We start from the raw sequence: 14,308 nt of genomic DNA on the forward strand, positions 1-14,308 counted from the left end.
GTAAGTTCAACAAGTAGACAATGCAAGTGTAATTTTTACATACAGTTTATTTCATAAGCGCTAGTGCTGGAGACTGAAGAAGTAGTCTTTTTGGTTACTGATCATGAATATTATTAGTAGCTTTGTGAATCTGAACATCCACACTTTTAGAAGTTGTCTTTTTTTGAACAGTGATTAAATTAAAAAAAAAAAAGAACAAAAATCAAACCAAGATAATTATCTTTCCCCACAGGCAGATTAATATTGTTTGATGAGGGTTAAAATGTTTTATTTGAAATCAAACCAATTATTATTAGCAATTGACTGTCTTCAACACCTTCCGAAACCTCTCAGCAAGCTTTATGTGTGTGTTTTAAATAGAATCTCTTTTCTTTTGCTGATTGAGCTGAACAGAAAAGGTTTTAACAGACGTTATTTTATCTTCCAGGTATTATGCTGGCAGACATCATAGAAAAGTACTTTGTCTCACCAACCCTTTTCAGAGTTATAAGACTGGCAAGAATTGGTCGCGTTTTACGTCTCATTCGGGGGGCCAAGGGAATCCGAACGCTGCTGTTTGCCTTGATGATGTCACTTCCTGCTTTGTTCAACATCGGGCTGCTTCTCTTCCTGGTTATGTTCATATACTCAATATTTGCAATGTCAAACTTTGCTTACGTAAAACATGAGTCAGGCATCGATGACATATTTAACTTTGAGACGTTTGGAAACAGTATAATCTGTTTGTTTCAAATCACCACTTCAGCCGGCTGGGACGGTCTCCTCAACCCTATCTTAAACAGCGGCCCTCCAGACTGTGACCCCACTATTGACCACCCTGGGACCGATGTAAAGGGGAACTGTGGCAATCCAGGCATGGGCATGATGTTCTTCACCAGCTATATCATAATTTCCTTCCTGGTTGTTGTCAACATGTACATTGCCATCATCCTGGAAAACTTCAACGTGGCCACAGAGGAAAGCAGCGAACCTCTTTGTGAGGACGACTTTGAGATGTTTTATGAGACGTGGGAGAAGTTCGACCCCGATGCCTCCCAGTTCATCGAATACAGCAGGCTCTCTGAATTCTGTGACACGCTCAAAGATCCTCTCAAGATACCAAAGCCGAACAAAATCAAACTGATATGCATGGACCTACCCATGGTCATCGGGGACAAAATTCACTGCCTGGATATCCTGTTTGCTCTAACTAAAGAGGTGCTCGGAGACTCAGGAGACATGGCTGCTCTGAAGGAATCCATGGAGGAGAAATTCAAGGCTGCCAATCCATCGGAGGTTGCCTATGAGCCTCTCACCACGACCCTTAAGAGGAAACGAGAGGAAGTTGCCGCGACCATCATACAGCGAGCCTACAGGAGACACCTGCTAAAGCGTTCTGTGAAGCAAACGTCTTGCATGCATTTGCAAAACGGCAAGCATGACAAAAAGGAGGAGGAGATGGAGGCTCCAGAAAAGGGGGGTTTAATTGCAGAAAAGATGTGTGAAAACTATGGGAAAGCAGAGGAAGGGGTTCCGAAGGTGGTAGTGGAGGTTACGGATGAAGTCGTTCCACTTTGTGATCCACAGATCACTGCTTCATCCACTACTTCAGGAGGAAACATAAGGGAATCTATTGTATAATGTAGAGAGAAGAAATACCTTCATCTTCATGTAGTATCTGTGTAGAATGCCATCCTGCTAAGACTGCTGGTTCCTCACAGCGGAGAACTATGTGCCTGCATTGCTAGTAAAATGTCGAGACGGTCAATTTGAAGCTGTAAGTGTGTAATGTTTTTACTATCCACTAGAGGGCATAAGAGTACCGGGTCATTAAGGTTTCCCTACTTCAATTCACCAGATTCCATCAGCATTGTGTGGCTGTAGAATGCTGTCTTACTGCTTCTAAAGGAGTAGAGCTCCCCTAGTGGCACTAAAAAGTAGAGCACAACAAATAGAGGCCCCCTAGTGGTGACACCCTGCAACAGACATGGAAGATACACAAAAAAGGGGAGGTTTACTGGAAAGAGGTAGTATTATATAGAAATTATTTTACAGTAAATACATTTAGAAAACTAGTATCTGGTAATAGCTATATTTGTCTGGGTAAGCAAAACAATGCATTTAAAGAAATGTGTCTCGGTAAAGAGCAGGGATGTGCATAACATTTGGATTTCAGGGTCATTGCTGCAGTTATAACATTAATGAAATTCACTTTGTGCAAGGTTAATGTAATCATCAAAGAACCATTGCTCACTGTTTCCGTAAATTCCTCATTTAAAGTTTAGGGAAGATTTTAGGGAAAACAGTCACCGTATTCCTTCGAATTTAAGACACAGCCCAAATTTACCACCCTCAATTTGAGGAAAAAATTAAACATCAAATAAATATGCATTTACAAAGATACAACTTCAATTACGCTATTGTATCGTACAAAACTGACACGAAACAGTGTTGTAGATTAACCAAAGAGTGTCACATTTGTGCTGCTTGTGTTTTCGGGCAGACGTCTTTGTTGTCTTTTCTCGGCAGTCAGTCACGTTGCTGTTTGTGTACTCGGATAGTCACGTCTTTCGTTGGCGATTAATACATGCAAAACTATACTGTACTTAAATTTAAGACACAGGCTATTTTTGAGAAGCAAAAAATGAAGCAAAAAAGCGCATCTTTAATTTGAAGGAATACAGTGCATTAAATAATACATTATAGTATTTTGTGCACATCCCAAATATGTCTGATGTAACAATGCAATCAGCAGGAATATGGATAGTTTGATAGAAATATGCACTAAATATGCCTTAATGAAACATACAATGCTTTATCAAAAGTATGCATTTCCCATAAAAGCAAAACAGAGGACTAGATTCTCAAAGCTATTTACTCCTAAATTACATTTGTGTGATATTTCCATAGAGTAATAACACACCAAACCAGAAATAAAGATCTTAGACATGTGGGGCTGGGGCTTGTGAGTCGTATTGAGTTGTTTCTTACTTGTCTTGTGTTTGTAAATAGTGTTTTTTTCCAATCAGACAAAAATAATGCTAATGAGGATTTGGAGAAAACAACTTTGAGAATGTAGCCCGGAATGTCTTGTGGGGTAAATGTACACACAGTAGAGGGGAGAAGAGGTGACATGCCGTGTGCAATTAGGAAGTTTTTGTATACAAATAAATGTTTATTATCCAGCAGATTTGTGTCTTTTTAGAGTCAGTTATACAGTTTAAGGGATTTGTTCTGTCGTGATTATTTATAAATGTGAAAAAAAATGTGCAAACATGTTTTAAAGTTTACATCATGAGAATATGCAAATATGTGGAACTAACTGCAACTGTTTAACTTAATTTAAGCTTAGATTTCTACAATATCAAATTACAAATTATGCAACATTTTCCCTGTATTAATTTTGCTTATTAATTCTATATGTATAAACATTTTAAGTACAGGTTAATATATTCTCAGATATGCATGCGTTCTTGTTCTAGTGAGCCGGAGGTAGAGGCGAGTCTATTTCAAAGCCTAGCCAACAACTGTCTACAGGCAGGATAAGACCCTGCCAGATTGCATCATTTGGGTTATCCCGGGATATTCATGGATAGGCAGTACAGTAGATCAGTGGTATGCAAACTTTTTATATGTTTTTCCACTTTTCTTAGCATACATTTTGCAGCCCCCCCCCCCACTTAGCAATTCAACATTTACCTGACAGATACATTTGAAAAACATTATCGTTAAGCAATTAAATCTCAAAAAATAATTCCTGGTTTTCACAAGATATTTATTTTGCCAGATAAATCTGAAGCTAAATACGCCCATTGAAGCCATTGATTTGGCATTGTATGCTGCAGAGCTGCCCTTACACTCTGAGAGCCAATGTCTCCGCTTCCCCACCTCCTCTGCATACTACAACGCCACACAAATGTACACATTTCAATACTTTTAAGAATGTGTTTATTAACATTTATGTATTTAGCTAAATCAGAACTTTTTGGTTAAATCTAGGAACAAAAACATGATTTACATTAAATCCAGGAAAAACACTGTTAAAATATTATTATTTATTTATTTATTTTACACTTTGCACCCAATACATTGAAGCTGCATTTTGGCTCAGTTAACTGCTGTTTCACTGACACTCGCCACTTCAAATATCATTTCTCCGGTTCTACAAGCCCTAGAGTGATCACCAATGGCTCATTTGAAAGGTAATAACTTGGACTAATTAGTTGTCATTTATGTATTTATTAAAAAAATTCTATCCTTTAAAAAAAAAAAAAGTATTTTTACACAACTGCCTCTTTAGTCATATGTGCGACCCACAGTATGTACACCACTGCAGTAAATGCAATCTGGGGTGATTCACAAGTGCTATAAAATGCTCCAACAATCCAGCTGTGGCTTATCCAGGTGGGGTATTGGCTCACCCTTAAATGAACTTAAAACGAACTGATTAATTAAACTATATCAAGATAACAACGCACTTACTGTAGAATAACATTCACTTACTGTAAAACAGCATCCATTGCACAGAGGAAATCTCACTGTAAATTGAAGCAAAAACTCATTTTAAATACAAATTCTGCATATTGGTTAGCCTCCACTATACAGTACTTAAGTATGCATTTTCTTGGTTCAAGTTATGTTGAGCAGGCTAAAGTGTTCTTTTTCCTTAGCCCCAGAATTCGGACTCTTATATAAGATCCAGAGCAGTGCTAATGAACAGTGCATGTTTAATTTCTTTTTCTTTCTTAGTCAAAATGTCTCCATACTTGTTGTGGTGTATATACAGGATATATAACTCAGGAAGCCCAGTATCGCTTATGCTGCACACAGAATCTTGCAGTTTCACTGTACAGGCCCTGTGTACTTTGGTGTGAGAGTAAACTTTTTGCACATTTATGACTAGCTATTCAGTCACACAGAATAATAATTGAATAGGAAAACGACTAGATTGAGACTCCTAATGTATCTATACTTTTGGGCCTAGTGTGTACATTGTAGTAACTGAAGTCCTTAGAGCAGGAACCCGGTAAGTTCCACTGTTTTTAAAACCCAAGAACATATTTGAATTTGCTGTAATATTAGGAATGTGGCTGTAATACGAATGTGCATATTGTTGCTGTGACTATGTACCATAAACACTGTTTGCTGAAACACTTGACTTTAGTTCTATGGGCCTCACTTAAAAAAGGGTGCTAAACTTTATGGTACGCGATAATTGCAGTTACTGTGCATGTTAATGATTTCCGTATTTACTATTGCAATTTTATTCATTATCGCGCAAAATAGTGGGCATATTATGGTGCACACTCATTTTATTGTGCCATACTATGGTAATCAGAATGAATATGTGATTTGTATGGTAATGCATGATTGTGTATTTAAATGAGCATCCATCTCAGAATAATGAGATGAGCTGTTTTCACAAGGTATTTATTAAAGAGCGATAATTTTAGTGCATGCATTAAAGTGATCATTTATTGGTGCATATGGAAACCAGGCTTTAATCACTGATAGGTGCGCTATTTTTCTGTCCTGAAAAATAGTTCGATTCGTTTGATTCACTAACGCGAAATAAATACATCTTTCTGAATTACTTGGTTATGAAAATTAGTTTGATCGGAAAAATCTGGCAGCAATGGCCATTTAAGTTAAGATTGGCTTAATAGGAATGTCACTCATACAATGCAGATTGCACATGTTGAATACGCGTGTTTTTAAAGAGGCGGGTTGTTTTAAACAAGAATTCCAAAATGATACATCAGTGCAATTTTAGAAACTAATGGGTGGGCCGTATGCATTCAAGGAGAAAGGAAAAAGTTTTTTTTTTTTGTTTTTTTTTAACATCACATAACAAAATGTTAAAATTAAACGGTAAGCAGTGCCGTTTCACTTGACGTTGCCTCTGCCTGTCCCCTGCGGAGGGCTGCGTCTGTTGATGACTCATTTTCGGTCAGTGTAAGCCACATCCACCTTCACAATAAGCTACTGACCAAAAGATACACCAGGACTGCTGGGTCTTTTGATATCATGGTGGTCACGGGTAAGTCTCTAACATTATCATGCACGTTAAATTATCGCTCATAATACATGTAGCGTGCTCGGTATGGTATGTAAATTAGCCAAATATTGTGCATGTAAATTAAAGTAAAAAATTTAGATTTATCACACGTTAGGCTCACCACTTTACATATACGCTAACTCCAAATGTAGTGCCCTTTCGTAAATGAGGCCCTATGTCTACTGTTTAAGCCACTTTCAAATAAGATAGTTTGAGATTTATTTTCACTGATAACTTACATTGTTCACATAAACTTGATGTTTAGAAACAAGATATATATAATATGCTGTGCCAATGTTTTCAATTTTTATTGAATCCTGTGAATGAAGACACTTTAATGAATGTTATACAGAGGTACTATAGGGAACTTTTCAGTTGTTTTTTAAACAATTTGTTGATTCACCAAACATATTCAGTCTTAAAACATCCAAGTCTTCATTTTAAAAAAGAAAACATTGTATGCAAGCACTTTTTAATGTTGTTAAAAAGTAAAAATAATAATTTTAAAAAATGACATTGATGAAAAAAAAAAGGTTTCAATGGCTGTTCCTGCATGCAACCTGTAAAATGATACTCCAGGAATGAATTAATCTGTGTGATCTTTTTTTTTCCTTGAAGAAAATGTAATACCATGCCGTCTATATACACAGTGGTTTGATGTTGATGTTACATTTTGATATGCTCACTGAAACTTTGCAGAATGGCAGACTAGAACACATTTTCAATGTCACTGTCCTGTTGCTGAATATCTTCACATAGCTTTGTGCTGTAACTGTCGCTGGCGGCATTGTCAATGCTACAGAGCTCTTCCATCGTTTGCTGTTTCCAGTTCAGCAATGGTATGGGGAGTGTGGACACATCGACACTGACATTGTCAACTAATCTAAATACGGCCACACTTTGTGTACCAGCATTATGAAAAATAACATGTCCAACAGTGCATGTGCTTTAGGGTGTAAACTTGTAGAACGCCAGGAAAGGTCATATTATTCTTTGTGACAGATCTGACAAAATTTAGATCAAATGAATAGGCTCCACTGTCGCCAGTGATCGACAATTAGCTAGTTCTTTGTTTTCCATTTATAACATTATAGTGCCTTGTTCACAGTGAGTTATTTGTTCTTTTTTTGTAAGTCTGTTTTGATTGTACAAAATTATGTATACAATAATGAAAGCAACAGTCAAGTATAGTTTCACGAATATCATAAATACAAAACATTCTATATTTGCATACTATGGATTTTTTATGAGCCCTGGATATGTTCTTATTCGCTAATCATTTATTACTGTTTCTGAACTTTTTTTTCCTGGTTTAATAAAGTCCCAGCAGGCAGAGCAAGGCTGGACTTTGTGCATTAAACCAGTACAAAGGGTAAAGCTTACACCAGGTAAAATATGCCAGAAACAGTAATACATGATGATTAAAAACTTACAGCATGGGGTAATAACAGATAAGTAATATAAATATAAATTCAGAGGGTAAACATTATTCCTTTTAATATCTCATGAGTTAGAGCTTTGTGAGTAGACATGTTACTTAGTGAAGTAAATATCAGTAATGATCTGTTTCACTTATTCATTATCATAAACAGACATAGGGTTGCTAATATGAATACATTTAATAAATAAAATAATAAAAAAGTATCTAAGTGTTAATGGCAAGACTTGATTTGATCAACCTATGCTGCACCAGGATGTGTGACAGCTGCATGTTCCAGTATCAGGGAATCCACCTGGACTGAACTGACCACTTATTTTCAGTGGTGGTCCGATGATAACCACAGATTGGTGGTTGATGTCGATTCCTCTGTGCTGTAAGACAAATAAATCTAGCTATGGCTTAGGTTAGATAAATCAACACTTACAGCATCCTGCTATGTGAATTTATTACAAACTGCAGCGTTCACACTGTCCTATAGCTAACCTGCCTCTCCATGAAGTCTTGTTACTCAAGCCATTTCTGCAACATAAAAAAAAAAGCCCTGCACATTTAAAAAGCACTGTACTCACAGCTGATGTCACGCCTCCTTATCATATCAAGTTACACGAGTCGATAGAAAAAATTACGAAAATTGTTGCACAGCATTTTGTTTATAATTTGGTTTTATTTATAATTTATCATATTAAAAAAAAAAAAATGGAGGATGCTGATCATCTGTTCATGTGTCCTGCAATGACCGTTTGAAGTTTGTCAAGAAAAAGAAAAAAACAAAACAAAAAAGGTTTCATTTTGAAATGATTTGAGTTGTTTTAAATATTACATTGCTTTAACATTAATACCTAGAATGCTTTTGCCAATTTGCTACTTGTGGCGACTGGTAAATTATATATCGTTGTTTACATGTATGGAAAGTGAGTTCGTGCCAGGAGCTGTTTGCCTACTATCACTGTTGCCTGTACATACTTTTTGCTCAGCGCTGGAAGTGCTTTTTAAGACCTTTGTATTATCTATATAAAGTGTTTTACTTTGTAAAGTTGTTAGAATAAACCACCGTAAATGATCAAACAAAAGTGATCCATTCATGTGCTTTATCATTTAAAGGAGTTACCGAAAAAGGGATTTCATAAGTCAAATGTGCTTTAAAAATATGTTTGAAACATGAATTAGCCTGATGCATGAATCAATCTGCTTTTTCGCTCCTCGCTGTGCCCAGGGCTGTTTTTTTCTGCCTTATACTAGAAGTCACAGCGATACCAGAGTGCTGTTAATATATAGGCTATCAGGTTTTATAGTGTGGTCATGTGAGCATGCCTTGTTTACCATACAGGACAGGCTCTGCTGAGGTGGTTACAGCTGGCAACGTGAGTGCAAACCATTGAACAAAACATTTGTCTATGTTCGGATCTGGCAAACTAGTCATTGCAAGGAATAAGAAAGACCAACCCCTATCTTCCACATATTCTCAAGTGAAATATAAACTAGAACAACAAGAAGACCTTTAACAGAAGCAAAGCTTGGACCTGCGATAATACTGGTAGTGCTAATAAGATTTTAAAACCTGGGTTAGCTCTTCTTTAAGAGAATTAACTTACAATGATGTTTAGATCTCATAAAATGATATTTGAGATAATTAATAATCCAGTTCGGTAAGGTATTAAAAACCTTCATGCTCAGGTACATGGATCATTTTGGCTGGATAATTCAGTCAATGTGTCAGATCTGTTCACAGCAGTTTTTGCAGGGTCTGATTGCGCAGATTCCTGTGGCACATTTTAACAAAGGTAGTGTTCAGAGTAGGACAGGCTGATTTCCCAATCCCTGCTATCAATAACGTGCTATCGAGTTATAAAAAGTACACATGTTTTGTTTTCCCCCAGCTAAAAGGTAACCCTAGACTGAGATGCAGTGATCTGCAGAGCTGAATGGAGCTCCATTAAACTGACCCATACAGGTGCTTTCTCAAAACCAGGGCTCCCCCTGCTGGCTAATCTCAGGAACAGCCCCTTTCAGCTTCATCCACATTCTTTCCAAATCACACATTCTATTTTTAACCCAGACATTAAAGTTAGCAAGCTTTTTTTTTAAGCCCAGATAATAAGCTGCAGTAAGTTAAGAATCTTAGACTAATATATATCTAGTCTCTGTAAGTCGCCTTGAATAAAGGTGTCTGCTAAATAAACAAATAAAATAAAAAATATATATTATATATATATATATATATATATATATATATATATATATACATATACTTATACATATATATATATAGTGTTGCAGCATGTTACAACATAATATAACAACAGCCCTATATTAAGGCGAGTGCAAAGATATGAAAGACCCTGGTTTTTAAAATGCAAGTTTTATAAACTACTGTTTTATAAACAGTCGGGCTGTTTTGGAGTCACAGGCTAAACCAGCAGACTCTGCTCCCTAAAACTGCTTTCATCAGTAGTGAGAAATGCTGACAGTGATTCGTCAGCACAGCCTGCTCCACAGCAGCTGCTTATGGGTAGCAACATGAGAGGGCACAACTGTTTTGACTAGAGGGAGACAGGAGGGAGGACATTGGGTTTCAGGTCATACTGAGTCTGCACCCACTCCCAGCACAGACTGCACTCAGGGGTCAAGCCCTGTCAGAAGAGTCTGTTGCTGTGTCCCAGGGCCACAAGGTGTTGATCTGACCAATGTTTTTGGATCACAAAACAATGTACTCTAACGAACCGTTTTGCCTCTGGAACTGGGTAACACTTTAGTATAGGGATCAGTTAACAAGGAAGTAAACATGTTATTAATAATGCTATCATTTGAAATATCAACACTAAATTAAAATGTACTTTTTTAAATCAGTTTTTGCTGCAGCTTGTTATAAGAATGTTTATATTATTACATAATGTCTATACACACTTATAATAGAGCCTTAAACTAAAGTGTTAGAATTATTTCCCCCTACCATCAGGAATGGTGTTTTTAATACAGTACAACTCTAGCTAATGCATTGTTAGTAATCTTAGTATGGCAGATTTATGACATGTTATGATTGCTGTTGCATGGTTCTGAAGAGATACTGTTTGTCAGTTGTTCAGATATTAGGTGGTTTATCATAGCAGGGACAAACCTAATCGCTACTAAGTACTAAGTTTGCAGCATTTTCATATAGTAGTAAAAACTGTTATAGAAGTTGCAAGGAACAAACAAGGGCAATAGTGTAGGAGTTTTTAACAATATGGCGTGCAGTTTATACTTTCAATTTCAAAGGCAGAATTTTTATATGATCTGTTTAAGATTTATAAAGTATTAGAGTTTTCACGAAAACATTTAAACACATTTGGCTCCATGAATATATTTAAAGGATATATATTTTAATGTCTGTTTTTTTTATATAGATGTTTATGTTTTTATGTTTTTTACTCATTAATATATTCATTTATTTTGAAAAAGCAAACAAAAGTATAATCATAATAAATAATAATTCCAGTAATACATGTGTTTTCTAAAGAGCCTCTTTTTTTGGTCCCTTTCTCAGGGGAGCATGTGTTAATATAGGACACAGATAATACATACATGCACGTCAGAGAGAGAATCTAATCCTGGGTTTTAAGTAAAACTGATCTACCCCGCGGTTTAACTCCCATGCACTGTACATTGTATATTCAGATGTTAGGTAAAGGATCCCCTGACAATTCTAGCAGCAGAGCAGGAAGTAACAGTTTCACATTTTAATAGAAGGTGATATGATAGGAGTCCAAAATAGCCGAGCAGACATGTCTAAAAAAGACTATACATTTACTTCCTACCGCACTCACTCAGAGGCCTCAGATTCCCATCAGCTTAGATAAATAACTGGGAGGGACTTTGTGTAACAGTAGAATTGATGGGGGCTGGAAGCATTTAATGTCCACCTGCTATTCAAAGAGTGCATTTAAAATATGTGTGTGTTCGATGGCCAAAGTACATCATTATTACATGTGACAAAAAGGCATGCCGGGTTATGCCATTAGGAATTGGTTAAACTGTTGAACAGTGTTATAAAACATGATTGCTTTGCTTTGCTTTTAAAATATAGCTCTCAAGTAGAGCTCTCTTTTTGGACTGTTTATATTGTATACTGCCCTCTACAGACAGTAACCAAACACACACCCCCACCAGAAATGACAAAAAAACACTCTCTATCTACAGTATTCAAAATGTTGACAAGTGAATACGTTTATTTAAAAAAGACTGTTTATTTTAATGTGCAATACAAGTGCTTTATAAAACTGTTTGCTTTCACCTCTGAAATACATCTCAGCTCAAAAACTACTTTCAGAATTTCAGCAGATTGCTGGTGCATGTCTTTGTAATGTGGCGGAATGACTAATGCAGCTCATTACTGGCCAGTTTGTAAACCTTCACTTCCAGATCACAGGTGATTCTCAAATTCAGTTGCCTGAATTCTTACCATGAGGAAGCACATTGCTCCAGGTCTGACTTCAACTGTTTCCTGTTCAATACTGGCTTCATAGAAAATGATATGATTATACGCAGCATGGCTCAAGCATGTGATCTGGTATAGCAACATTTACTGTATGCACATAGCCCTCTGATGCTGTTCTCTCAGCTGAACCACTATTCAAGATGATTCATTCAAACATTAATTCACCTTCTTAGCCTACATTAGCTGCAGTACTCATGGACTTTTAGTTTCCAATGCTGTATATGTTCTTCAGGGTGAAACATTTGTGATGGCAGCCCTCTCATCTTATGTCATCTTATCAAAATTGCCAGATTAGCTAACCAAACAACGCATATTCATGTTGACTTGTTCTGTAAATCATAAACTACTCAGTATTCAAGCCCAGGGCAGCTATGGTGTGTCCAACAAAACCACATACAACTGAAAGGGTCTCCATTAGGGTACAATGTTCTTCTCAAGGCATGGTAAAACAGATTTGCATAGGCTGACTTCTACTCTCCATACTTCTACTCTGGTTTAGCACACTTTGTATCTGACTTTACAAAAATGACCATTTCCAGATCAGTAGTCCTGTGTTCTTATCTCTGCATACACAGAGCTCTGTTTGCATAATTTGTGTAAATGATTTCCTTAATCACGCTATTACTGAACTCTTTACAGCCTGGCACATTGCATCACTGCATGGTTCAATGGGCAGGTTTACACAGGAAGTTGTAACAGGATGTAGGAGCCAAGCCTCTTGCTAGCCACTTTGCTTCGATATTTTTGACATTATAGTAATGCAGAACCTTAATGCACTTTAACCATGAAATTTAAAAAATAAATAAAAAAGGAAAAATGTTAGCAAGTATAGCAAGGTTAAAGCTCAAATTGTATTTTGCTTCCTGTCCTTTCAATTATGTTGACCCCATCTTTTTCAAGTACAGAAGCAGGTGGTGTCGACATGTCACAATTTTACCAGGAAAAACAAAACAAAAAAACAAGACTGCCAGCAAGTTGGCAGCCAGTTAAATTAATCAATAGAGAATAAAAAATGTGTGAACTCAAAACCAACCAGAATGACTGCAAATATCATAAAATATTTATTAGAATAACAATCTATTATCTTTTTTTGTTATTTATTTTCACTTTGATTCCTATACTTACCTTGCGACCACACTATAAATTCACTTCCACCCACTTCTTGACCCTACTGTGAGTGAGAGGCTCAGGGGGATCCTAATACCTGCTGTACAGGAAATTAATATATAGTGTGATGCAGGGGTGAAATTCTGCCGGTACTGGGGCTTGAGAAGGGTACTTCACCTAGAGCAAGGTACCCTTGAACAAGGTACGTCACCTAGATTGCGCCAGTAAAAGCCCAACTGTATAAATGGGTAATTGTATGTAAAAATAATGTGATATCTTGTAACAATTGTAAGTCGCCCTGGATAAGGGCGTCTGCTAAGAAATAAATAATAATAATAATAATAATAATAATAATAATAATACCGGGACTTATTTAATCTGCTTTTCATCCAACGCGGATGCATTCCATCCACTCGCACAGTCCACTAGCGCAACATTTCTCAAATGCGCTTCATTCAGCACAGTTCGTGCATTCTGTTTCCTCACACTGCTTCTGTTTCTGTAATCTGCTATTGGCCACCATTAACATCAGTATAATCACTGCATGTTGATTAGCTGAGCTTTCATTCTAATCAGATTTAATTTTGGCATGTGTCACAAATCTCGGCCCATTTCGCTTTGTGTCAGTGCTCAAGAGAAGACCTTAGCAGTGCAATGTGAAAATAGCGGTGTGGCATAATTATATTTATTATTAAGTAATAATTATTTTATTTAGTGTGGCGGAGAAACTCTGAATGTTCGAACGACCATTGTTGCTACACATGAATTTGAAGGCAAAAATCCACGTCAGTGTTCACCATAAATTATATAGTTAATAAATATTAGAAATAATTATCGTAATTATCGTAACGCATTTTGCCTTGCACCAATCTACCACAAATGGCAAGTGATGTGTGGGACAATAGGGATTAACATTAAAAAAACAGGATCAACAAAGTGCTGCCTCAGATTTGGTAAGCGAGTCAGAATCAGTTTACAAAATAAACATGACACGAGGGCCAAAATAAACATGACACGAGGGCCAAAATAAACAGGGCACGAGGGCCAAAATAAACAGGGCACGAAGGCCAAAATAAACAGGGCACGAAGGCCAAAATAAACAGGGCACGAGGGCCAAAATAAACAGGGCACGAGGGCCAAAATAAACAGGGCACGAGGGCCAAAATAAACAGGGCACGAGGGCCAAAATAAACAGGGTATGAGGGCCAAAATAAACAGGGCACGAAGGCCAAAATAAACAGGGCACAAG

At 36.8% G+C, this 14,308-nt stretch overlaps 1 protein-coding gene across 3 annotated transcripts in view; it reads left to right on the forward strand.

The window, feature by feature from the left end:
- The window catches only part of LOC117434819 (sodium channel protein type 4 subunit alpha B), a 54,142-nt gene extending 45,607 nt beyond the window's left edge, over positions 1-8,535 (forward strand). For all 3 annotated transcript variants that reach the window (XM_059003091.1, XM_059003089.1, XM_059003090.1), the window contains one exon: positions 428-8,535. In XM_059003091.1, coding sequence (XP_058859074.1) covers positions 428-1,620 — 1,193 coding nt within the window. In that variant the 3' untranslated portion in view covers positions 1,621-8,535. The remainder of the gene's footprint in view (positions 1-427) is intronic.
- The last annotated feature ends 5,773 nt before the right edge of the window (positions 8,536-14,308 follow it).

Source organism: Acipenser ruthenus, chromosome 28 (genome assembly GCF_902713425.1).
Source record: "Acipenser ruthenus chromosome 28, fAciRut3.2 maternal haplotype, whole genome shotgun sequence".
Taxonomy (NCBI): Eukaryota; Metazoa; Chordata; class Actinopteri; order Acipenseriformes; family Acipenseridae; genus Acipenser; species Acipenser ruthenus.